At 46.0% G+C, this 27,292-nt stretch overlaps 1 protein-coding gene across 1 annotated transcript in view; it reads left to right on the forward strand.

The window, feature by feature from the left end:
- The window catches only part of LOC307165015 (interleukin-1 receptor type 2-like), a 26,666-nt gene extending 621 nt beyond the window's left edge, over positions 1-26,045 (forward strand). The window contains exons 3-10 of the mRNA XM_079882269.1: positions 10,541-10,805; positions 11,732-11,894; positions 11,986-12,163; positions 12,287-12,349; positions 12,483-12,548; positions 17,595-17,730; positions 23,008-23,141; positions 24,494-26,045. Of these exons, the coding sequence (XP_079738395.1) occupies positions 10,541-10,805; positions 11,732-11,894; positions 11,986-12,163; positions 12,287-12,349; positions 12,483-12,548; positions 17,595-17,730; positions 23,008-23,141; positions 24,494-24,633 (1,145 nt within the window). The 3' untranslated portion in view covers positions 24,634-26,045. The remainder of the gene's footprint in view (positions 1-10,540; positions 10,806-11,731; positions 11,895-11,985; positions 12,164-12,286; positions 12,350-12,482; positions 12,549-17,594; positions 17,731-23,007; positions 23,142-24,493) is intronic.
- Positions 26,046-27,292: the final 1,247 nt, after the last annotated feature.

A 27,292-nucleotide genomic window follows, 5' to 3' on the forward strand; every position in this document is an offset into this window, starting at 1 on the left:
AAAGTAAGTTACACATGTCCAACAGCGACACCCGCAGGTGAAGGTGCAGTGAGTCCGTGTCTCTCGTGCCTCTGACCCCCGAAGCGTGTGCTGGGTTTAGTGGGGGGTAATTGAGAATGAATAGGGGAAAGTCACGTGAGAGGAGGCAACGCCTCCATCCTGCTGTAATTGGATATAGTTGGTTATGGTTGGATATGATTGGATCGTGCGATAAATCCTGCATCTTGTTTTCGTGCGCATTCGTGATTTGGTCCGAATGAGAAAAATGATGCCATTAATGGGAGGACTAATTAAAAAGTAAATAAACAACTCAGCCATTTAGATATCTCTGCTTTATCATATCAAAATCAAACTTGAAATGGACTGAAAACATGATGACTGTGAGGGCTTTTAGTGAGCAATCTGCTTGGTGAAATTAAAGGTACATCTCTGTGTCTGTGACAGTGTTTACTGAGCTTGATAACTGATGAAAATAAGTTGACTATTAAATTGGGCCCGGTTCCCCAATAACGCTCACTCTTAGCACGCTAAGAAGACTCGAAAGATATATCTTACCAAAGTTGTTTATGTTACTAAGTGTGTTCCCCGAACCATACCTTAGGAAGCAGCTTAAGATATACCTTCTTACGTGCGACGTTACCCGGTGCTGTCCGTGGCGATGGTGCTGAATCTGCTGATATCGATGGCTCGAGAATCAATTATTCTCTCGTGCAGGGGCTGTTTATGTGAGAAAGCGGTATTCTTTATAAAAGAAGCACTTCAGAAATAGTTGAAATTACATTTATTAGGACTATTGGATATTATAAAAAATAATCCAAACTATAATAGCCTATAATAGCCTAGCCTACATATTTTAAAATTGTAACATATATTGCTGCCACAATAACCTTTTCAAAAATGTTACGTGCCTTCTTCTCTTTCCCAGTTTTGTTCGCTGAGGTGGAGCTGTGATGAAATATTGTTCTTGGAAATACTTTCCAGCATTTCAGTAATAAAAGTTTACATCTTAGTACGGTGCTCGGCAGTGATCAAAAAGGATTTAAACCGTGAATTTTGAATCTCTTCTTGTAAACTCAGAGATGTGGATTCAGACGGCAATTAAATCCCCACACGACCTGTTTGTCAAAAAACAGTAGGTACTAATTTGGCCAGGAATTTTTACGCGGGTTGGGTGAGAAAAACACTGATATTATGGATTCGGACGGCACTAAAATCACCGACTTACCCCTGTAAATGTTTAAAATACCATACAAGCCCATGAGAAACAATATTAGCGTCCGAATAGGACTTAACTGACAGTAGCCTATGCTTTCACTGGCCTTTAAAAGCGCTTTTTAATTAAATTAATAATATTGTATAATAATATAATTAAAAATCTAACAACAATCAGTGTAATGACAATTTTATTCTTTGCATGAAAACACTTGAATTAGCCTAATTGAAATACTGTCTGGGTGTATTAAAACTTCAGAATTATTTTCATATAGACCTGCAACAGTGATAAGGTAAAGCTAAGAGCGGTCCAGACCAACCTTACGAAAGTGTGACTTACAGAAGATATACTTAGCGTACGAACGTGTCGGGAATCGTGCCATAAGGTTAAGAGAGTGGTTAAGGAATAGGTTAAGAACTACTTAGAGATAAGAAAGTTTTGGGGAACCGGGACTTGTTAAATTGTGCCTTTAGTTATTATTTTGGATTAAATGTAAAACTGTGTAAAAGCACTAACTTGATGAGATTTATACTTGGTTTTAGTGAATAGAACATAAATTACATAGTTATGTAAAAATACAAAATGAAATTGTATTTGGTTTGAAAATTTTATGTAATGTTTATTTAACCAGGAAGATGTGACAACATTAAGTGTAACTGGGACATGAATTTACAATTGATTTATATATAAAACTGAGGACTTTGCCTCATTTCTGAAAACAACCACACCCTACTGATATATATATTACGGCTGTCGATATTAACATGCTAACGCATGCAATAAATGTAAAATCCTTAAAGGGATAGTTCACCCAAAAATGAAAATTCTGTCATCATTTACTTATACATGTTTGGAACAACTTTGAGGGTATGTTTCTTTGTTCTGCTGAACACAAAAGAAGATATTTTGAAGGATGTCGGTAATCAAACAGTTGATAATCAACAGTTGTAGCAATTGACTTCCGTAGTATTTTTTCCCACTATGCAAGTCAATGGCTGCTGTTTACTGTCTGGTTACCAAATACTTCAAAATATCTTCTTTTGTGTTCAGTTTGGCCATTTGTTTAAATGAAGACAGAATTTCAGTTTTTGGCTGAACTATCCTTTTAACGCATTAAAATCATTGAACGCAAATAAATTACAGAAGCAAGTGAAATTGCGTCATTAACGTAACTTGCATCACACAGTTAGATGATCTTAGATGTCAGGAGTTTATCACACAAAGCATCTTCAATGGCGCGATCATTGTAGGCGCCCAGACAGTGCTCTCGCCACACACCAGCTATAGGTGGAGACAGTGCTCTCACCACACACCAGCTATAGGTGGAGCCAGTGCTCTCACCACACTCCAGCTATAGGTGGAGCCAGTGCACTCACCACACACCAGCTATAGGTGGAGCCAGTGCTCTCACCACACTCCAGCTATAGGTGGAGCCAGTGCACTCACCACACACCAGCTACAGGTGGAGCCAGTGCTCTCACCACACTCCAGCTATAGGTGGAGCCAGTGCACTCACCACACACCAGCTATAGGTGGAGACAGTGCTCTCGCCACACACCAGCTATAGGTGGAGCCAGTGCTCTCACCACACTCCAGCTATAGGTGGAGCCAGTGCACTCACCACACACCAGCTATAGGTGGAGACAGTGCTCTCGCCACACACCAGCTATAGGTGGAGCCAGTGCTCTCACCACACACCAGCTATAGGTGGAGACAGTGCACTCACCACACACCAGCTATAGGTGGAGACAGTGCTCTCGCCACACACCAGCTATAGGTGGAGCCAGTGCTCTCGCCACACACCAGCTATAGGTGGAGCCAGTGCTCTCACCACACACCAGCTATAGGTGGAGCCAGTGCACTCGCCACACACCAGCTATAGGTGGAGACAGTGCTCTCACCACACACCAGCTATAGGTGGAGACAGTGCTCTCTCCACACACCAGCTATAGGTGGAGCCAGTGCACTCGCCACACACCAGCTATAGGTGGAGACAGTGCTCTCACCACACACCAGCTATAGGTGGAGACAGTGCTCTCACCACACACCAGCTATAGGTGGAGCCAGTGCACTCGCCACACACCAGCTATAGGTGGAGACAGTGCTCTCACCACACACCAGCTATAGGTGGAGACAGTGCTCTCGCCACACACCAGCTATAGGTGGAGACAGTGCTCTCACCACACACCAGCTATAGGTGGAGACAGTGCTCTCACCACACACCAGCTATAGGTGGAGCCAGTGCACTCGCCACACACCAGCTATAGGTGGAGACAGTGCTCTCACCACACACCAGCTATAGGTGGAGACAGTGCTCTCGCCACACTCCAGCTATAGGTGGAGCCAGTGCACTCGCCACACACCAGCTATAGGTGGAGCCAGTGCACTCGCCACACACCAGCTATAGGTGGAGACAGTGCTCTCACCACACACCAGCTATAGGTGGAGACAGTGCTCTCACCACACTCCAGCTATAGGTGGAGCCAGTGCACTCGCCACACACCAGCTATAGGTGGAGACAGTGCTCTCACCACACACCAGCTATAGGTGGAGACAGTGCTCTCACCACACTCCAGCTATAGGTGGAGCCAGTGCACTCACCACACACCAGCTATAGGTGGAGACAGTGCTCTCGCCACACACCAGCTATAGGTGGAGCCAGTGCACTCGAAACACACCAGCTATAGGTGGAGACAGTGCTCTCACCACACTCCAGCTATAGGTGGAGACAGTGCTCTCACCACACTCCAGCTATAGGTGGAGCCAGTGCACTCACCACACACCAGCTATAGGTGGAGACAGTGCTCTCGCCACACACCAGCTATAGGTGGAGCCAGTGCACTCGCCACACACCAGCTATAGGTGGAACCAGTGCGCTCACCCCACACCAGCTATAGGTGGAGCCAGTGCTCTCGCCACACACCAGCTATCGGTGGAGCCAGTGCACTCGCCACACACCAGCTATAGGTGGAGACAGTGCTCTCACCACACTCCAGCTATAGGTGGAGCCAGTGCACTCGCCACACACCAGCTATAGGTGGAGACAGTGCTCTCACCACACTCCAGCTATAGGTGGAGCCAGTGCACTCGCCACACACCAGCTATAGGTGGAGACAGTGCTCTCACCACACTCCAGCTATAGGTGGAGCCAGTGCGCTCACCCCACACCAGCTATAGGTGGAGACAGTGCTCTCGCCACACACCAGCTATAGGTGGAGCCAGTGCACTCGCCACACACCAGCTATAGGTGGAGACAGTGCTCTCACCACACTCCAGCTATAGGTGGAGCCAGTGCACTCGCCACACACCAGCTATAGGTGGAGACAGTGCTCTCACCACACTCCAGCTATAGGTGGAGCCAGTGCACTCGCCACACACCAGCTATAGGTGGAGCCAGTGCACTCGCCACACACCAGCTATAGGTGGAGACAGTGCTCTCACCACACACCAGCTATAGGTGGAGACAGTGCTCTCGCCACACACCAGCTATAGGTGGAGACAGTGCTCTCACCACACACCAGCTATAGGTGGAGACAGTGCTCTCACCACACACCAGCTATAGGTGGAGCCAGTGCACTCGCCACACACCAGCTATAGGTGGAGACAGTGCTCTCACCACACACCAGCTATAGGTGGAGACAGTGCTCTCGCCACACTCCAGCTATAGGTGGAGCCAGTGCACTCGCCACACACCAGCTATAGGTGGAGCCAGTGCACTCGCCACACACCAGCTATAGGTGGAGCCAGTGCTCTCACCACACACCAGCTATAGGTGGAGACAGTGCTCTCACCACACTCCAGCTATAGGTGGAGCCAGTGCACTCGCCACACACCAGCTATAGGTGGAGACAGTGCTCTCACCACACACCAGCTATAGGTGGAGACAGTGCTCTCACCACACTCCAGCTATAGGTGGAGCCAGTGCACTCACCACACACCAGCTATAGGTGGAGACAGTGCTCTCGCCACACACCAGCTATAGGTGGAGCCAGTGCACTCGAAACACACCAGCTATAGGTGGAGACAGTGCTCTCACCACACTCCAGCTATAGGTGGAGACAGTGCTCTCACCACACTCCAGCTATAGGTGGAGCCAGTGCACTCACCACACACCAGCTATAGGTGGAGACAGTGCTCTCGCCACACACCAGCTATAGGTGGAGCCAGTGCACTCGCCACACACCAGCTATAGGTGGAACCAGTGCGCTCACCCCACACCAGCTATAGGTGGAGCCAGTGCTCTCACCCCACACCAGCTATAGGTGGAGACAGTGCTCTCACCACACTCCAGCTATAGGTGGAGCCAGTGCACTCGCCACACACCAGCTATAGGTGGAGACAGTGCTCTCACCACACTCCAGCTATAGGTGGAGCCAGTGCACTCGCCACACACCAGCTATAGGTGGAGACAGTGCTCTCACCACACTCCAGCTATAGGTGGAGCCAGTGCGCTCACCCCACACCAGCTATAGGTGGAGACAGTGCTCTCGCCACACACCAGCTATAGGTGGAGCCAGTGCACTCGCCACACACCAGCTATAGGTGGAGACAGTGCTCTCACCACACTCCAGCTATAGGTGGAGCCAGTGCACTCGCCACACACCAGCTATAGGTGGAGACAGTGCTCTCACCACACTCCAGCTATAGGTGGAGCCAGTGCACTCGCCACACACCAGCTATAGGTGGAGACAGTGCTCTCGCCACACACCAGCTATAGGTGGAGACAGTGCACTCACACACACACCAGCTATAGGTGGAGACAGTGCTCTCACCACACTCCAGCTATAGGTGGAGCCAGTGCACTCACCACACACCAGCTATAGGTGGAGACAGTGCTCTCACCACACTCCAGCTATAGGTGGAGCCAGTGCACTCGCCACACACCAGCTATAGGTGGAGACAGTGCTCTCGGCACACACCAGCTATAGGTGGAGACAGTGCTCTCGCCACACACCAGCTATAGGTGGAGACAGTGCACTCACCACACACCAGCTACAGGTGGAGTCAGCGCGCTCACCACACACCAGCTACAGGTGGAGCCAGTGCGCTCACCACACACCAGCTATAGGTGGAGCCAGTGCTCTCACCCCACACCAGCTATAGGTAGAGCCAGTGCTCTCTCCACACACCAGCTATAGGTGGAGCCAGTGCGCTCACCCCACACCAGCTACAGGTGAAGCCAGTGCTCTCTCCACACACCAGCTATAGGTGGAGACAGTGCTCTCACCCCACACCAGCTATAGGTGAAGCCAGTACTCTCTCCACACACCAGCTATAGGTGGAGACAGTCTCTCTCCACACACCAGCTATAGGTGAAGCCAGTGCTCTCACCCCACACCAGCTATAGGTGAAGCCAGTGCTCTCACCCCACACCAGCTATAGGTGAAGCCAGTGCTCTCTCCACACACCAGCTATAGGTGAAGCCAGTGCGCTCACCCCACACCAGCTATAGGTGGAGCCAGTGCACTCACCACACACCAGCTATAGGTGGAGCCAGTGCGCTCACCCCACACCAGCTATAGGTGGAGCCAGTGCGCTCACCACACACCAGCTATAGGTGGAGACAGTGCTCTCACCACACACCAGCTATAGGTGGAGCCAGTGCTCTCACCACACACCAGCTATAGGTGGAGCCAGTACTCTCTCCACACACCAGCTATAGGTGGAGCCAGTGCTCTCTCCACACACCAGCTATAGGTGAAGCCAGTACTCTCTCCACACACCAGCTATAGGTGGAGCCAGTGCTCTCACCACACACCAGCTATAGGTGGAGCCAGTGCTCTCTCCACACACCAGCTACAGGTGGAGCCAGTGCTCTCTCCACACACCAGCTACAGGTGGAGACAGTGCGCTCACCACACACCAGCTATAGGTGGAGACAGTGCTCTCTCCACACACCAGCTACAGGTGGAGCCAGTGCGCTCACCACACACCAGCTACAGGTGGAGCCAGTGCGCTCACCACACACCAGCTACAGGTGGAGCCAGTGCTCTCACCACACACCAGCTACAGGTGGAGCCAGTGCTCTCACCACACAACAGCTATAGGTGGAGCCAGTGCGCTCACCACACACCAGCTACAGGTGGAGCCAGTGCGCTCACCACACACCAGCTACAGGTGGAGCCAGTGCTCTCTCCACACACCAGCTACAGGTGGAGCCAGTGCGCTCACCACACACCAGCTACAGGTGGAGCCAGTGCGCTCACCACACACCAGCTATAGGTGGAGACAGTGCGCTCACCACACACCAGCTATAGGTGGAGACAGTGCTCTCTCCACACACCAGCTACAGGTGGAGCCAGTGCGCTCACCACACACCAGCTACAGGTGGAGCCAGTGCTCTCTCCACACACCAGCTACAGGTGGAGCCAGTGCGCTCACCACACACCAGCTACATGTGGAGCCAGTGCGCTCACCACACACCAGCTATAGGTGGAGCCAGTGCTCTCTCCACACACCAGCTACAGGTGGAGCCAGTGCTCTCTCCACACACCAGCTACAGGTGGAGCCAGTGCGCTCACCACACACCAGCTACAGGTGGAGCCAGTGCGCTCACCACACACCAGCTATAGGTGGAGCCAGTGCTCTCTCCACACACCAGCTATAGGTGGAGCCAGTGCTCTCTCCACACACCAGCTACAGGTGGAGACAGTGCGCTCACCACACACCAGCTATAGGTGGAGACAGTGCTCTCTCCACACACCAGCTACAGGTGGAGCCAGTGCGCTCACCACACACCAGCTACAGGTGGAGCCAGTGCACTCACCACACACCAGCTACAGGTGGAGCCAGTGCGCTCACCACACACCAGCTACAGGTGGAGTCAGTGCGCTCACCACACACCAGCTATAGGTGGAGCCAGTGCGCTCACCCCACACCAGCTATAGGTGGAGACAGTGCTCTCACCACACACCAGCTATAGGTGGAGCCAGTGCTCTCACCACACACCAGCTATAGGTGGAGCCAGTACTCTCTCCACACACCAGCTATAGGTGGAGCCAGTGCTCTCTCCACACACCAGCTATAGGTGAAGCCAGTACTCTCTCCACACACCAGCTATAGGTGGAGCCAGTGCTCTCACCACACACCAGCTATAGGTGGAGCCAGTGCTCTCTCCACACACCAGCTACAGGTGGAGCCAGTGCTCTCTCCACACACCAGCTACAGGTGGAGACAGTGCGCTCACCACACACCAGCTACAGGTGGAGCCAGTGCGCTCACCACACACCAGCTACAGGTGGAGTCAGTGCGCTCACCACACACCAGCTATAGGTGGAGCCAGTGCGCTCACCCCACACCAGCTATAGGTGGAGCCAGTGCACTCACCACACACCAGCTATAGGTGGAGCCAGTGCTCTCACCACACACCAGCTATAGGTGGAGCCAGTGCTCTCACCACACACCAGCTATAGGTGGAGCCAGTACTCTCTCCACACACCAGCTATAGGTGGAGCCAGTGCTCTCTCCACACACCAGCTATAGGTGAAGCCAGTACTCTCTCCACACACCAGCTATAGGTGGAGCCAGTGCTCTCTCCACACACCAGCTACAGGTGGAGCCAGTACTCTCTCCACACACCAGCTACAGGTGGAGCCAGTGCGCTCACCACACACCAGCTATAGGTGGAGACAGTGCTCTCTCCACACACCAGCTATAGGTGGAGCCAGTGCGCTCACCACACACCAGCTATAGGTGGAGCCAGTGCTCTCTCCACACACCAGCTATAGGTGGAGACAGTGCTCTCTCCACACACCAGCTATAGGTGAAGCCAGTGCTCTCTCCACACACCAGCTATAGGTGGAGCCAGTGCTCTCACCACACACCAGCTATAGGTGGAGCCAGTGCTCTCTCCACACACCAGCTACAGGTGGAGCCAGTGCGCTCACCACACACCAGCTATAGGTGGAGACAGTGCGCTCTCCACACACCAGCTATAGGTGGAGCCAGTGCACTCACCACACACCAGCTATAGGTGGAGCCAGTGCACTCACCACACACCAGCTATAGGTGGAGCCAGTGCTCTCTCCACACACCAGCTACAGGTGGAGCCAGTGCATTCACACACACCAGGTACAGGTGGAGAGGAGAGAGAGTGATAGGGCCAATTCAGTGGATGGAGATTAGAAGGCCATGATTTATAAGGGCCAATGGAGGGAATTTGGCCAGGACACTGGGCTTACACCCCTACTGTAATAATCAGGTTGTGTACACACAAAGATAAGAGTAAACAGGCAGTCTTTAAAAATCCACACAGGTTAAATCCAACATAGAGGCAAGCAATCTGACACAACCATAGAAGAGACAAGGCCAGACAAAGATACACAAACCGAACTGAACTTTAATAGTGAGAGGATCATGTGATGATTGATTAGTGCACAGCTGAAACTAATGAGTGTGCATGACTAAGTAACAAACTAACCAAGGGAAACGGTACTAACTGAAAACAAGAGTCCATGTGGTGTGAGGGTGTGACACCTACTCTTTACGAGAAGTGCCTCAGGATTTTTAATGACCACAGAAAGTCAGGACCTCGGTTTAACGTCTCATCTGAAGGACGGTGCTGTTTGACAGTATAGTGTCCCCGTCACTATACTGGGGCGTTAGGACCCACACAGACCACAGGGTGAGCAGCGCCCCCTACTGGCCTCACTAACACCTCTTCCAGCAGAAACACAGTTTTCCCAGGAGTCTCCCATCCAGACACTGACCAGACTCAACCCTGCTGAGCTTCAGTGGGTGACCAGTCTTGGGCACTCTTGCTGAAACACCAATACAGTATATTACCGGAGATTAATCTAGTTTGCTCTACTTCACTCCCCTTGGTATTTGTTGCAGAAAGTCACTGGTCATTTGTAAAACTGTTCTCAACTGTTCTTCGCTTGAAGTCGCCAGCACCTAACTGAAAATGAACATGCTCACTTTGTTCCTGCAAGTCGCTGCCAGTGTGAACTGCAAAAAACTTTTAGAGCAGTGGTTTTCAATCCTGGTCCTGGGGACCCACCAGTCTGTACAGTTTGTATGTCTGTCTAATCTGACACATCTGATTCAGTTCATCTCACCTAATTAGCTGATGGTCTCAATCTGTTGTGTTAAATAAGGGAGACATACAAAATGCCCAGAGCGGTGGTCCCTAGGACCAGGATTTAGAAACACTGTTTTATAGAACTTTCCTGACATTGGGACCTTGTGAATCCAGGTCCCTGGTAAACTCAGACATCTGAATACGCTAGTATTTCATTTCCTAATTGTGATGTTGATACTATGCTTGCATAATTACTATAACAGTACTATTGTATGTTGTTTAATAAATTCTTGTGATTGGTTCAGGTAGTTGTGTGGTTGTGGGTCCAGAGATCCCGGATTATCAAGTACAAGGCGAGGCGGTTATCATCAGATTCCCATTTCTTGAAGATGCGATTCATTACAGGGAATTGCGACTGGACAACAGCTCAACATTCCACGTTGATCACACTAACCTGAGGAACCAGAGCAGTCTGAAGCGCTGCCGTGATCGGGTGAAGCAGATAGGCCGTGGAGTCCTGCTCCTTCCATCTCACCCATCAGACTCTGGAACATACAGCTACCTCTTCAGGTCAGATCTTATAGCCGTGCATTTCCTTTCAATTCTTCAATTCTCATTTAAATTCAGGGAAGGAAATCAACATAAATGAATTACAGTGCAACAAAATATTACCATAATGTTTGCTTGCAAGAGTACTTAACAAACATACTTTATCATTTAAATGATACATCAATATATAATATTTAATTTGACAGGCTAAATATAAATGTTAATAGTTTTCATAAAAACAATGTCACAATGTCTAAAATCTTAATGGCCGTAACTTTTTTTACCTTTTGATTTTGGGGTGAAATATGAGTCCAGCATTCCCTAACTCTAACTCTCAGTCTGATGTAGTTCACACCACTCTTGAGCTTTAAGCATGGATTATATTTATAAGAGCGATTTATTTCCTTAAAAGGTTTGATGTGATTTATATAGATAGAAAACATGCTAAATGAATTTAATATATTTAATATAGACTAATACCATTACTATTAGTACTAATACCTTTAATACCATTTCTGGAGGTCCATGGCCCGCAGAATTTAGTTCCAACCCTGATGAAGCACAGAACCAGCTGATCGAGGTCTTCTTCAAAATATGACTTGATTACAGGCAGGTGTGTTTGATTAGGATTGGAACTAAACCCTCCAGGAACGTATTTGAATAGCCCTGATCTAAAAACTCGAAAGTTCAAAATCAATCTAGTATGGAAGTTACTCTAGGAGGAAAGGCTTTAGTCATTAAATAAAAGGTTTGAGGGGACCTTTTTTAGAAAGTGCCCAAACTGGATTTGAAATAAATGAAATGTAGTAAAATGAAAACTATGATTTATGCACTAAATCCATCAGAAACTCCTTTAACCTTTTTTTTATTACAGTTTTAAAACAGTTTGTATTATGACAATAGTTTTTGTTAGCCTAAATATAATTAGTGATGCATTTTTCACTTAGGAGTGACACATTCTGTTTCACCGGGAGTATTTCCATAACGATTTGTGAGGCAGAGGAGCCAAACGTGGTAATGACCTACAACGCACATGCAGGAGAAGATACAAAAATCAATTGTCCCCATTTGGATTATTTCAAAAGGAAAAAAAATCTTATGTGGTGCAAGGTAGGTCATTGTGGAAAACTAACTAACAGAAATGACAACAAATGTTTGAAAAATGTCTGTATTCCTCAATTGTCAATTGATTAATTGACAGGCTTTTCAGAGCACAGCTCTTCCTGTTGGCAGAGGACGGTATACAATCGAGAGAGGCATAACTCTGGCCATCAAAAACATCTCTGTGAAAGATGAGGGCTTCTACACCTGTAGGCTAAATGTCATTTTCAACAATACCCAATACAATGTGAGCAGGACCTGGAGAGTTCAAGTGTCAGGTAAATAAATTCCCTTTGTCAAATGGATGGTTGCGCCACTGCCACTGTTTTATGACCAGCATGTTGCTTTTCTTTCTTTCTAAACCTAAAAGCAAATGATGACTCTGTTTAACATTTCTTTAGCTCCAGAATCTGAAAGGTTTGCACCAGAAGCGGTCACCTCTAACAATCTCAATGCTTTCACATGCAAGTATTAGAGTTTTTTATTTATTTTTTAATTATCAGTATTTCATCAACATACTGATCTAACAAATTGATTCTACTTAATCTAATTCATGTATTATTAATTTGTTATTAATTTAACAATGTTTTCACACAGCATCAAGTTATTCATTCCCTTATATTGTCTTTCCTGTAAATGGATCCTTCATTGAAAGTCATTTGGGTGAGTCCACACTTCTAACAATATTGATTTATGTGTTTATTGTCAGATGTTTAGATCATTTATATTCCGGTCACACATTGCATGACACTGTCCATAATATAGTATGACAGCACTGCATAATTCTAATAAAATGTACTTTACTTAATATGAAATTAAGCTTCGAAAGGACAGCACACAATTTTATTTAAATTTACACACCGTTTAGGGACACGTTTACACCATAAGAACAGACAATGAAAAACTCAAATAAATCCACAACAGTTACTGATTATAGAAGTGCAATGCTGGGTGAACTCAGAGACGAGGGTGAACTGGATCCAAATGCAAATAAGGTTTAATAATGAAATAACAAAATTACAAACAACAGTCCACGAGGAACCTACCAGAATAAATCCACAAGGAACTGAACTGAGGAATCCAACAGCAAACAGCTGTAGAGTGACAATACCTGACAATGAGGGAACACGGGTTGATATACACACAAGACACACACTGGACACAATCAGGGAACTTACCAAATAAGAAAACTACAAAGGAATTTCACTACGACACAAGGGACAGGAAACACTTCAACACAAGTCCAGGAGCAAACACAGGGAACATGTAATAAGACGACACTGAAGAAATTAGCAAAAAGTAATAAGCAAGGTCATGTGTAAAATTATAGTAAACAGGTCTGGGGCCTCATTTATAAAATGTTACATAGAAACCATCCCACATTAGATCTAAGATCATTTCTCAAATGAGTGTACATGCGATTCCAAAAAAAAAAAACAAAAAAAAAACAGAATGTACACACAAAACACTTGCATACGCCTCTCTTCCAGATGTGAAATCTATAAATCGCAAATGATCGTGAAATTGTGCGCAGCTGAATGGTTTGAGATCGCCACCTTGTAAACGCTGCCTAATTAATATCATTAGCATATAAAAGAGCACAAGTGAATGTCCAAATCCTGTGCCAAAATCGTGGTCCTGTTGGCAGATTAGCCAAAAAAATTATAATTCCACACGTGTAAATAATTGAACTTTAATGCTGTGTAATTATGCTAACAGGGTTTGGGAAAACCATGGGTAAATGTTTCATTTTGAACAAGTAGCCTTTCCATTGATTAGCCTATTATAATACTATTACTAGTAGCCTACTACTTCTACAAATAATACTAATGAAAATAATGAGGGACCAGCATAATAAAAAAAAAGTAATTTAAGTAATTTTTTAAACGTTTGCTGCATGGTTAAATTACGAAACTTTAAGGTGATTACTTTTATTTGTGTATAGCCTACTCACAATAAAAACTAAATATTGCGCTTTACAGTTTTACAGTCACTAAGACACATTTCTCAAGACTTCAGTTTCTAAAACTCTTCACACTGTTCTCCTGACAATTGTATAGCTTTACAGCATTTAATTTCACATTCAAAATTCACTAAAAGTACCAAAACACTTCATTCATGTCTCAGATCAAGTCTTTCTTCCAGAACACTAGCAGAGGTTTCACCCAAAAAACACACTTTGTCACTCATAAAACAAAAAACACACTTTGTCACTCATAAAACAAAAAACACACTTTGTCACTCATAAAAAATAAAAAAATAAAAAACACTTTGGGTCCTATTTTAACGATCTGAAACACAAGTATCAAATGCGAAACGCAAGTAACTCTGTGGGCGGATCTCGACGCAAATCTAAAATGTGTTGGTCTGAAGTCGCTTCATTACTCATAGGTGTGGTTTGGGCGTAACGTGAAATAAACCAATCAGAGCGTCATCTCGCATTCCCTTTAAGAGCAGGCGCGCTTGTTCCATGGCGGATTGCTATTATAACGGCGGATTTGCCAGGAGCGGTTCACAGCCGAGGAGATCGACGTTCTCGTCAGGGCCGTAAAACACAGAGAAGTGACATTGGGGATGGAGAAACACACCCAGATTAGCTTCGGTTAAACAGGCGTATGATAATTTGGGTAAATGTGTAAGCTAGATTTATGCCTATTTTTTCACATCCTCATGGACACCACAATGATTTCCTTCGTGTGGAATATTTTTCCTTGTAATTCTGTATGGTTTTCTAAATTGGAACGGCTGCATCTGAGTGTAGATGAGAGAAGCAAAGTGTGTGTGAGTTGTGCTCACGCTACATTGATTATGGCCAAGCATGCACACTTAAAATAGCATCTGAATAACATGTGCAACGCGCCACTGACTTTAGACGAGGTTTCTCCTGGTCTGTGGTGGATTTGTTTTCTGAAACTGCAAAATAGCACCAGGGAACGTTTGCGGCAGAAAACGCCTCCTCTTTTCACTGAACCGCTCCCGGGAGCGCAAGTTCATTCCCTAATATACCGATGTGCGTCTGTGGAGGGAAAAGTCCGCTGTGCGTGGGTGCAAGTTAGGGCCCTTTGTCACTCATAAAACACAGACCTAAAAACATTAACATGACATAGAATTATGGAGAATTGCAGAGATTACTAGAGTCCTGGGGGTCAGAAAGCCTAAAAAAATATATCAAACAACCCCTCCATCACCACATGTTGTTTAGGAGGGTTTCAAGAAAAATCCTCCTCGCTCCTCCAATAATAAACTCCAGCATATTCAGTGGTCAGACACGACTGGATCTTCAAAAGGGACCGGATTCTGTGGTCAGATGAAACTAAAAAGGGCTTTTAGCAGCAAACCCACCAGACGTGTTTGGAGCACACAAGGATAAAGAGTACCCCATGCCTACGGTTAAATATACCGCTGGATCTTATATGTTGTGGGCCATTTTTTTTTTTTGCCTGAGGTCATGGACATCTTGTTCAGAAACACGGTATTATGGATTCTAGCAAATACCAACAGATAAAACATCAAAACCTGACTGCCTCTGCTAGAAATCTTATAATGGGCCGTGGTTGGATCTTCCATCAGGACAACAATGCAAACCAAACATCAAAATCAACACAAAAATGTGTTACGGAGCACAAAATGAAGCTTCTGTCATGCCGTCCCAGTCCCCTAACCTGATGAGTGGGGTGAACTGAAGAGAACCGCCAACATGAACTTGTGAATCTGAAGCATCTGGAGAGATTCTGTATGAACGAATGGTCTCTGATCTCTTGTCAGGTGTTCTCCAAACTCATCAGGCATTATAGGAGAAAACTCAGAGCTGTTATCTTGGCAAAAGGATGTTGCAAAAAGTATTTAATAAAAGGGTGCACAGTGATGTTCAGGACCAAGGATAGCTCCAACACAGGTGTGCACTGTGATGTTCAGGACCAAGGATAGCTCCAACACAGGTATGCACTGTGATGTTCAGGACCAAGGATAGCTCCAACACAGGTGTGCACTGTGGTGTTCAGGACCAAGGATAGCTCCAACACAGGTGTGCACTGTGGTGTTCAGGACCAAGGATAGCTCCAACACAGGTGTGCACTGTGATGTTCAGGACCAAGGATAGCTCCAACACAGGTGTGCACTGTGATGTTCAGGACCAAGGATAGCTCCAACACAGATGTGCACGTTTCCCCTCTGACAGGGAGCCTCAGTCCTTCGGCAGAGCTCTGTGACTAGCCGCGTTTCCACTGTCGGGCCAGGGCCGAGCCGTGCTAGTGCGTGCCAGGGCCAGTCGCGTTTCCACTGTCACTTCCGGGGCTTGATCGGGGCTTACTCGGGGCCAACGGCCAGGAATTCTGGCCCGTCGAATACCTTGGGCCAAAGCGGGCCAGCTCGGGCTAGAGGAGTGGTTACCAACAGAGGAGGAGTTTACCGTTGGGAGACGGCAGCGCCGGATGATTCTGTCAGCATTTAAGACTTAAAAATAAAATAATTTAAATCGCGTTCATGTTTGAATGCCTTCTGTTTGTGATGCAAAAGACTATGCGCGCTAGCCGTTACCATAGTAAACACAGTAAACGCTTGAAGATACGCATAGTAAAAAAAACAACATAGCGAACGCTTGAAGAAATCAGACCAATCTTAAAGGCTATCACAGTCATGTTTTTATTTTATCTGTCATAGCCTACGTCTCGTCTCTTTAAACCGGACTATCAAAAAATAAAGTAACTTTTTTTTTTCGGGAGCTTCCTCTGTTTCTCTGACTGAAAATATCTGTATGGGAGTCGAGAGAGTGCTAAAGCTCCTCAGGTCGTATGGCATATATTTGTAGAAATTATCATTTTTTCTAAATGTGATGTAAATATGTCCTGTAACTAAGTTACCAGATAAAGAAACAGACGCGACTGAAAAAGTAAGTGTGTCCTCTTTCTTTTGTGAAATAGACCTAACGGTAATTTATTTCTGAGTGACTAATGTGCAATTTTTACATAAATGAATTCATTATGATCAATGTATCACTTTTTATTGTAAACCTGTGGTAAAACATCGATGCTTGGGTTTTAAATATTCAGCTGCTAAACAAACAAACAAAAAAAGCTAGCAAACGGCCGCTTTTATCGTGTTTGTTTTCAACGCTGTTTCCAGTGATTTCTGATTAGTTTTCTGATAAAACTTCCATTTGTTGGTGAAATGATGGGTTAGTGTGACGTTGTCCCAGAGAGGCGTGTTACGGGCGTGTTTTAGTGAAGCGCTGTGGAGCTTCTGGCCCGACAGTGGAAACGCATGCCGGTGCTATTGGCCCGAGGCTATTAGCCCGGCACGGCCCGTTTAAAGCCCTGGCCCGGCCCTGGCCCGACAGTGGAAACACGGCTACTGCTGTATTCAGTGTGCTTTGAACCCTAACCTCACTGCGTTCACCTGTGTTGGAGAAGTTGTCACACAAGATTTCTAAATAGCAATTTATGTACACGAGTTCAATTGTTGACAAATCTGGATTATTCTAAATGAGGGAGCATACGTTTGTATGTTTAGTAGCTTTTTGCATAAAACACCTAAACCCTCTCCAGAAAGAAATTTGAGATTTTAAAATCATTGAAATTTGATGAATCATTCATTCTAAAACCTTGTTAAAACCTTCCCACAATTAGTTGGCCCAGTGTTTGTTTGCTGACTCTTATATAGTGATTATCAGACAGCTACACACCAACCTTCAGTTGTACTGCTATCTTTCAGGCTCACGTTTGGTGATCCACTGCATGGTGTCCATTGGAAACCAGGCCGCTCAGTCCACAGATGTGACATGGCTGGTTAATGGTCAGCCAGCTGAAAACTCTTACCTGGGTGGACGTGCATTTCAGACAGAAAAAAGGTAACATTGATGCCTACAGTGATCCACTTGAAAAATTGTGTCTGGAATGGACTAGAACTCAAGCACAGTGTGAGAGGAAAATTTCAGTTTATTGGGAAAATAAGGACAAATACAAATGTAGACAACAGCAAACAGTCCAGAGCACATGAGCGAGTTTACTAGGAAGTTTGGTGAGGCAGAATTGGGTCCATGGGCAGGCAGGGGCAGACAGGGGTCAGTGCCAGGGGCAGGAAGGGGTCAGTGCCAGGGGCAGGCAGGGGTCAGTGCCAGGGGCAGACAGGGGTCAGTGCCAGGGGCAGACAGGGGTCAGTGCCAGGGGCAGGAAGGGGTCAGTGCCAGGGGCAGGCAGGGGTCAGTGCCAGGGGCAGGCAGGGGTCAGTGCCAGGGGCAGACAGGGTCAGTGCCAGGGGCAGACAGGGTCAGTGCCAGGGGCAGGAAGGGGTCAGTGCCAGGGGCAGGCAGGGGTCAGTGCCAGGGGCAGACAGGGTCAGTGCCAGGGGCAGACAGGGGCAGTGCCAGGGGCAGTGCCAGGGAAAGACAGGGTCAGTGCCAGGGGCAGGCAGGGGTCAGTGCCAGGGGCAGGCAGGGGTCAGTGCCAGGGGCAGACAGGGGGCAGTGCCAGGGGCAGGCAGGGGTCAGTGCCAGGGGCAGACAGGGTCAGTGCCAGGGGCAGACAGGGTCAGTGCCAGGGGCAGGCAGGGGTCAGTGCCAGGGGCAGGCAGGGGTCAGTGCCAGGGGCAGACAGGGTCAGTGCCAGGGGCAGGCAGGGGTCAGTGCCAGGGGCAGACAGGGTCAGTGCTAGGGGCAGGCAGGGGTCAGTGCCAGGGGCAGGCAGGGGTCAGTGCCAGGGGCAGACAGGGGTCAGTGCCAGGGGCAGGAAGGGGTCAGTGCCAGGGGCTGGCAGGGGTCAGTGCCAGGGGCAGGCAGGGGGCAGTGCCAGGGGCAGGCAGGGGTCAGTGCCAGGGGCAGACAGGGTCAGTGCTAGGGGCAGGCAGGGGTCAGTGCCAGGGGCAGGCAGGGGTCAGTGCCAGGGGCAGACAGGGGTCAGTGCCAGGGGCAGGAAGGGGTCAGTGCCAGGGGCAGGCAGGGGTCAGTGCCAGGGGCAGACAGGGTCAGTGCCAGGGGCAGACAGGGGTCAGTGCCAGGGGCAGACAGGTCAGTGCCAGGGGCAGACAGGGTCAGTGCCAGGGGCAGACAGGGTCAGTGCCAGGGGCAGGCAGGGGTCAGTGCCAGGGGCAGGCAGGGGTCAGTGCCAGGGGCAGGAAGGGGTCAGTGCCAGGGGCAGGCAGGGGTCAGTGCCAGGGGCAGGCAGGGGCCAGTGCCAGGGGCAGGCAGGGGTCAGTGCCAGGGGCAGGCAGGGGTCAGTGCCAGGGGCAGGCAGGGGTCAGTGCCAGGGGCAGGAAGGGGTCAGTGCCAGGGGCAGGCAGGGGTCAGTGCCAGGGGCAGACAGGGGTCAGTGCCAGGGGTCAGTGCCAGGGGCAGGGAGGGGTCAGTGCCAGGGGCAGGCAGGGGTCAGTGCCAGGGGCAGACAGGGGTCAGTGCCAGGGGCAGACAGGGGTCAGTGCCAGGGACAGGCAGGGGTCAGTGGTTGTTGAAATATCAACCCAAACAAGATCATATTGAATTCAATTCAGTATTATTCAATATTTTCAATTCTATGTTTGTTTTGCACATTTGGAGGCTTGTTACTTGTTAATATTTATATTATAACACATTTATTAATTTAGCAGATGTTTTTAAACAGAAACACTTGCTTATTATTTGAGATATTGCATACTTTTTAAAACTCAAAGGTGGTCACCATTTACTCCAATTATACCAACAAGCACAAGCAGGATTTTTAATTTTTTTATTTCTCCATTTGTTTTCCAAAAAACAAAAGTCATACGGCTTCAGAACAACACCAGGGTGACTAAATAGTGTCTGAGTTTTCATTTTAGTGTAAACTTTCCTATTAATGTGCTAATAGAAAGTCATCGCTTTACATCTGTGGATGGTGACTTTACTGAGCAACTAGACAATGTAAATTGATTTGAAATCACTTTTGAATTTTTATTGCAGTATTGCTGTGTACCACATCATAATTGGTTCATTAACAGACTGAACAGTCCTGTCAATTATCTCATCACAGATAGTGCCCCCATATATACATTTCAGTTCATTTAATATACACTGCTCAATCATTCTTGCTACCCTACTGTAGAAAGAAGTAGCACATTATTGTGCCAGTGGTCTGTCTTTCATGTGAATCTCTCCTCATGTTCTTGCATAATGATGCATTTAAAAGTTCATGGCCAAATGTATCTGTACAAAAGTTCACAATGTTGTTGCAGATTAATATTTTCCATCAGGTTAGATATTGATTATTAATCACTCAATCCCTTTATCTAAACCTCTCGGCTTAACCGTCAGTCAGAATGTCAGTGTTTGTCATCTCTGAGATGTACTGGCCCATGACCCTAAAGGACAAGTGCTGTGGAGAATGGATGGCTGGTTTTCAATGAGAGTGATCTGATGTTTAGCAGTCTAAACTTCGGAAAATGGCTCATTTTCTAGGAATGGACTAGAACTCAAGCACAGTGTGAGAGGAAAATTTCAGTTTATTGGGAAAATAAGGACAAATACAAATGTAGACAACAGAAAACAGTCCAGAGCACATGAGCGAGTTTACTAGGAAGTTTGGTGAGGCAGAATTGGGTCCATGGGCAGGCAGGGGCAGACAGGGGTCAGTGCCAGGGGCAGGAAGGGGTCAGTGCCAGGGGTCAGTGCCAGGGGCAGACAGGGGTCAGTGCCAGGGGCAGACAGGGGTCAGTGCCAGGGGCAGGAAGGGGTCAGTGCCAGGGGCAGGCAGGGGTCAGTGCCAGGGGCAGACAGGGTCAGTGCCAGGGTCAGTGCCAGGGGCAGTGCCAGGGGCAGACAGGGTCAGTGCTAGGGGCAGGCAGGGGTCAGTGCCAGGGGCAGACAGGGGTCAGTGCCAGGGGCAGGCAGGGGTCAGTGCCAGGGGCAGACAGGGTCAGTGCCAGGGGCAGACAGGGTCAGTGCTAGGGGCAGGCAGGGGTCAGTGCCAGGGGCAGGCAGGGGTCAGTGCCAGGGGCAGGCAGGATCAGTGCCAGGGGCCGACAGGGTCAGTGCTAGGGGCAGGCAGGGGTCAGTGCCAGGGCCAGGCAGGGGTCAGTGCCAGGGGCAGGCAGGGGCCAGTGCCAGGGGCAGGCAGGGGCCAGTGCCAGGGGCAGACAGGGGTCAGTGCCAGGGGCAGGCAGAGGTCAGTGCCAGGGGCAGGCAGGGGTCAGTGCCAGGGGCAGGCAGGGGTCAGTGCCAGGGGCAGGCAGGGGTCAGTGCCAGGGGTCAGTGCCAGGGGCAGGCAGGGGTCAGTGCCAGGGGCAGACAGGGGTCAGTGGTTGTTGAAACATCAACCGAAACAAGATCATATTGAATTCAATTCAGTATTATTCAATATTTTCAATTCTATGTTTGTTTTGCACATTTGGAGGCTTGTTACTTGTTAATATTTATATTATAACACATTTATTAATTTAGCAGATGTTTTTAAACAGAAACACTTGCTGATTATTTGAGATATTGCATACTTTTTAAAACTCAAAGGTGGTCACCATTTACTCCAATTATACCAACAAGCACAAGCAGGATTTTTAATTTTTTTATTTCTCCATTTGTTTTCCAAAAAACAAAAGTCATACGGCTTCAGAACAACACCAGGGTGACTAAATAGTGTCTGAGTTTTCATTTTAGTGTAAACTTTCCTATTAATGTGCTAATAGAAAGTCATCGCTTTACATCTGTGGATGGTGACTTTACTGAGCAACTAGACAATGTAAATTGATTTGAAATCCCTTTTGAATTTTTATTGCAGTATTGCTGTGTACCACATCATAATTGGTTCATTAACAGACTGAACAGTCCTGTCAATTATCTCATCACAGATAGTGCCCCCATATATACATTTCAGTTCATTTAATATACACTGCTCAATCATTCTTGCTACCCTACTGTAGAAAGAAGTAGCACATTATTGTGCCAGTGGTCTGTCTTTCATGTGAATCTCTCCTCATGTTCTTGCATAATGATGCATTTAAAAGTTCATGGCCAAATGTATCTGTACAAAAGTTCACAATGTTGTTGCAGATTAATATTTTCCATCAGGTTAGATATTGATTATTAATCACTCAATCCCTTTATCTAAACCTCTCGGCTTAACCGTCAGTCAGAATGTCAGTGTTTGTCATCTCTGAGATGTACTGGCCCATGACCCTAAAGGACAAGTGCTGTGGAGAATGGATGGCTGGTTTTCAATGAGAGTGATCTGATGTTTAGCAGTCTAAACTTCGGAAAATGGCTCATTTTCTAGGTTAACAACAAAAATTGGTTTTGGTTTTGTAATTAAATTAACAGATGCTTTGTTTTTGAAAGTTCATGAAGCATGTTATGATCACATGATGGTACAGTCTCTTTCAGGTCAGGTCTACCTCAAAAACTTTTATTAAACCCACACTGTTCTGTGGACACTACTGAGACAACCAGCCATGCAGTGTCAGAAGTCCAGTGTTGTACCTAACCCCTGTTCAATTGAGTCCAACACAAGGCCGAGACCTGGGCATGTTGAGTCTGAGTCTAGACAGAGACACGAGAGTGTAAAAATGCTTTCCTTTGGGATGAATGAAGACCTGTTTCACGTCAGTGACATGCAAATCTCCACAGCGCCACACAGTTTCCTCCAGTCCAGAGACACAATAGTACAGAGTGGATCAAAGAGTCTGAGTCTAAAAACAGCATGGCCACGACGAGACCAACACCATATTTTCATGGTCGTGTCATGGTCACTTAGCATTTAGACTCGGTCTCAAGTATTGCATCACAGCGGTAGTCTACTATCCATCTCGTCAACACGAGATTAATGTGTCTGATATCCATCCATCCGTTCTCCAATCGTTTGTCCTCTGTAGGGTCGCCGGGAAGGTGGAGTGAGGAAGAGAGATGGGCAGTCCATCACAGAGTGTTTGAAATAATTGATCATTTCACACACCTCTGTAAAACTATATTTAGGGATCTCCAACAGGCTTCACAGCAGGTGTGTTGCTGAGTGGGGAGGACCTGTTGGAAGTCCTAGCCGCTAAATGTGAAGAATAGTATATACGATTTATTTTAGTGTCACATCGGAATACAGTGGACCTAAAGAGTGAAGTCAGTTCAACAGAAACTTTCATTCAGTTCTCACTACTACACTGAATTTAGCATGAAACCGAGATTGTGTGTTTTCAGTATCACAGGAAACCACCTCGAGGTGCAGCTGGTTATCCTTGAGCTTCAGCCAGAGGACGATGGGACAGAATTGAAGTGCATATGTCAAAACCAAGACCAGAAACAGGAAGTTGTCGCTCAAATTAAACTAGAAGGTGAGTACCCTTTGGTTAGTTGTATGCTTCTTTATTTTAAACTGCTTGTTTTAAATGTATGCACACTCATATGTACGGAGCCCCTAAAGCAGGGTTTCTCAAACTCGGTCCTGGAGGGCCACTGTCCTGCACAGCTTAGCTCCAACCCTGATCAAACACACCTGAGCAAGCTAATCAATGTCTTCAGGATCACTAGAAACTCACAGCTAGGTGTGTTTGATCAGGGTTGGAGCTAAGCTGTGCAGAACAGTGGCCCTCCAGGACCGAGTTTGAGAAACCCTGCCCTAAAGGGACCTATGCAAAAATAAAAATATACAGACTTTCATGTTGCTCACGAGAAACTTTTCGCACCCGATAGTTTTCTCCTGCACATGCAATGGTTTCTTGTGAGCACATGAAATTTTAATTTTTGCAAAGGTCCCTTTAGGGCAGGGTTCACCAATCTCGGTCCTGGAAGGCCGCTGTTCTGCAGAGTTTAGCTCCAACACACCTGTTTGAAAGTTTCTAGTATGCCTAGTGAGACCTTGATTAGCTGGTTCAGGTGTGTTTAATTGGGGTTGGAGTTAAACTCTGCAGGACAGCGGCCCTCCAGGACCGAGATTGGTGAACCCTGCTTTAGGAGCTCCGTACATATGAGATCATATCAGTAGCCAAATAAAAGCATTTTACTCTACATGAGCAGGTTGCCTCATTCAGCTTTGATCACATGACCAGCCAAATTACACTCACTTTATTGTGGTAACCATCAAGGCCATCTCCCTTCATGAGCCGTTGCTGCACACTAATGTTATGAATCCTATTCCAATAAGCAGTTTAGTTTTGTTCTAATATATTGTTCGCTTGCATTGTTGGCACTAGGGCTGGGTAAAAATAGTGATTTTCTGATTAACCATGATCTTAATTTGAATAATCTCAGTATCGACTCACAAATCCCCAAGATAGATCTTTTAAGGCCGGAATACACTACACAACTTTTGCCATATTGTTTGCAATATGGAGGAGTTAAATCCAATTCCATCCATTAGGAGGATATCAAACCTATCCTGACGTGTACTAAACCTGTTTGATATTTTGCGCACATTTTTGAACACATATTGTTTCATCTTTTCACGTGTCTCCTAGTATTAATGCTGCTAATCTAGCTGATTGCCATATGTCACCACAATTTGAACAACAAATTTGTACTAAGTTCACCTTTAACAGTTGTATAAATTTAAGGTGAAAAAGAGACATTAAAGAACCTGTAAATGGTAAATCTAATATTTTATTTTACACTGTCTGTTTAGATGTGTTTAAATCTCTCTCTCTCTCTCTCTTTTTCTCTCTCTCTCTCTCTCTCTCTCTCGGTCTAGACTCAGAGTCGTTGTGGTTGGTGGTAGCTGCTACATCCTCCTGTTTTATACTAGTGGTGTGTGTTTTCGCATATCATTTGTGCCAAAAGCCACAGAAACGAGGGGATTATATTCCGGCACGACAGAACAGCACCATTTGAAGATGCAATGCAATTATTTTTACCATGTTTTATTTAACTTGATCTTCTCTGTTGAATTGGTCTTATGCTTTTACTTTATTTTGCTTTCCTTGTTCTTGGCTCAAAGTTCCCTCCTTTCTTTTCTTTTCTTTTTGTTTTGTTGCAATGATTGCTCCTAGTGTACATACACCCTCCTGTGTCTTTAGCTCTTGTTTAGTCTTGTCCTGTATGCACATTGGTAAAACTTGTTTCCTTGTTTTCTTACACGTTGCTTTAAAATAAAGCTGTACTTGGGTCCTTACAACCTCTACTTGTTCAGCTATCATTGCAAAATCTGTGCAGATTTTTTGTGTGAAAACACTTACTTAAGAGAAGCCATATAATAAAATATAAAATTCTTTAATTAGACATAAATTCTTGGAAAATTCTTCTTTTTTTTTCAAACTCAAGTTAAGTCATGTCACCTTTATTGATATAACACTTTATATTATATAGATTGTTTCAAAGCAACTTTACAGGGATAACAGGAAACGTATGCATTTCGGCTGTTGTTCAGCTGAAGTCAGTTCAGTGTTGATTTAACTCTATTGTATAGTTCACCAGTTATGAAAACTTGTAAATTTCATCTATAAAGCAGTTCTGCAAAAGCACTGTCAGTACAGTCAGATCAATAATATTGTTGAATATTAAGTGTCCCCAACTAATGAAGCCAGAGGTGACAGAATGGAGGAAAAGCCTTGGGAGAACCCAGGATCAGTCAGGGGGGACAAGGCCAACAAATGAAGACGGTGTGATTATGGTTCAGGTTACAGCACAAGTCAGAATTCAGATCAGTATCATTCAGATATTCATCCAGTACTTGAAGATCGATTCTTCACGCCGGTATAAGCTGGTCATAGGGTTGGTGAGGAGGAACTGTCTGGTTCTTCTGATGGTTGTCATGTCAACAAGGCCCTCACAGGGGAATGTTCAATATAGAGGGCTGCATTGGGATTGGGCTCCCACTGGACCAACGCAAATCTCGCGGGAGTGGACAGTTTTCCCTTTGCAGCAGTAAAAAATACAGTGCAGGTCCCGTAGTCCCGCTGTAACACTCTAAATACTAGCGAAGTTACATCAGTAAGGATACAAACGGTTCATTCATTTCATGATGCAACAAAGATGTGTATTATATAAACACCCAGAACATACATATCATTAATCAAACACATGAGCAAAGTCCACCTTGTTGTAGCTTATAGGAGTTCCCAAAGTATTTGCACTAACAGATGAATCGCATATCTCTTACCGCAAGCTTCGTTAGTCCCAGACAAATGTACCCCAGTCCTTTGTGCTGCCTTGAACAACATCCAATCAATCGCAAAACACTCCAAAACGACACAAGTAAATCCTGCCAGCGAGGCATTTTCTGCAAACAAGGATATCCACCTGGTAAGCTACAGGTCCGTCAATTGGAAAAGTTCCCGGGAAAACAATAGCCCACACATTGGTTCCTACCCCCTTATACACATATGAACTCGTCATTCATGAAGAAAACACCAGACAGGAAGAAACAAAAACAGGAAATAATACCAGAGTCCAACACAGCGTTATCGGAAATGGAGTCAAAAGAACTTCATAGTACTAGAAATCAAGATATACTACTTGATAACCTACCTTAATACAATTGCCATGCTTACATAACACTCTGACATAAATTAAATATAAAAATGAAGAGGTGCTACACCACAATGTAAGTTCTAACAAGAAAGGAGTCAACAAATGCAGTCGATCAGTAACTCTTTCTCCATACCATTCTGTAGTAGGCTAGGCCAAGTGATTCATTCATTATTTCATTCATTCATTAAGTAAATACAAATACAACGCCTAGAAATGTCAAGGAACTTTCTTCACTGGGTTAAATATCTTCGGACCAGAACTCTGTTTGTCAGATGACAGTCAGAGTGACATATGATGGATGTGAGAGTGAAAACTACTTGTTATTTCAAACACAACAGGTATATTCACCTCAGAGAAGATATGGATTATATTTTGCATTGTATTTTTGTTCATCTTGATTTCTCGCAAATTGTGTGTTTTTCTGGGCAAGTCGGAGTGAACTCCGGTACTGTCTCATGAATAGGGTTGGTGTTGTGTAGTTCAAAGAAATAATCTGCAGAGAGATCGACGTTTGTCTATACACTCTTTATTATTTTCCATGTGCACCTTCTTCTGCATTCATGATCTACTAAGCAACTGGTACTTTAGTGACACCTACTGTTTATACACATGTATTTCACTATACCACATATTCCCCTTTCTTTAAGGAACAAGATTTCAATTAAACTAAAATGCATAAAGCACAGAACACAAGGAAACCAACAGTTCTGAATGTTAACAACCTGCATAGCATTATATCAGTGTATATTTCAAAAGTATGCAGTTAAATAACTGAAAGGCTTAACCTGATTCCAGTCTGTGTAAAAGGGATGAACAATTATCTCTCTCACTCTTTTCTTTCTTTTTTTTTTCATGAAACATGAAAACAAACTATAACAACATAAATGTCTCAAATACCTGTTCTAGACTATGATCAATTACAATACCATGTATCTTTCCCCCTTTTTTTTATTTTTTTTAATTTTTTTAATTACTGAGTACCCTTATGTACTATAGTCCTTAAACCACACAGGGGCACGAC

Source organism: Squalius cephalus, assembly GCF_949319135.1.
Source record: "Squalius cephalus genome assembly, chromosome: 9".
NCBI lineage: Eukaryota > Metazoa > Chordata > Actinopteri > Cypriniformes > Leuciscidae > Squalius > Squalius cephalus.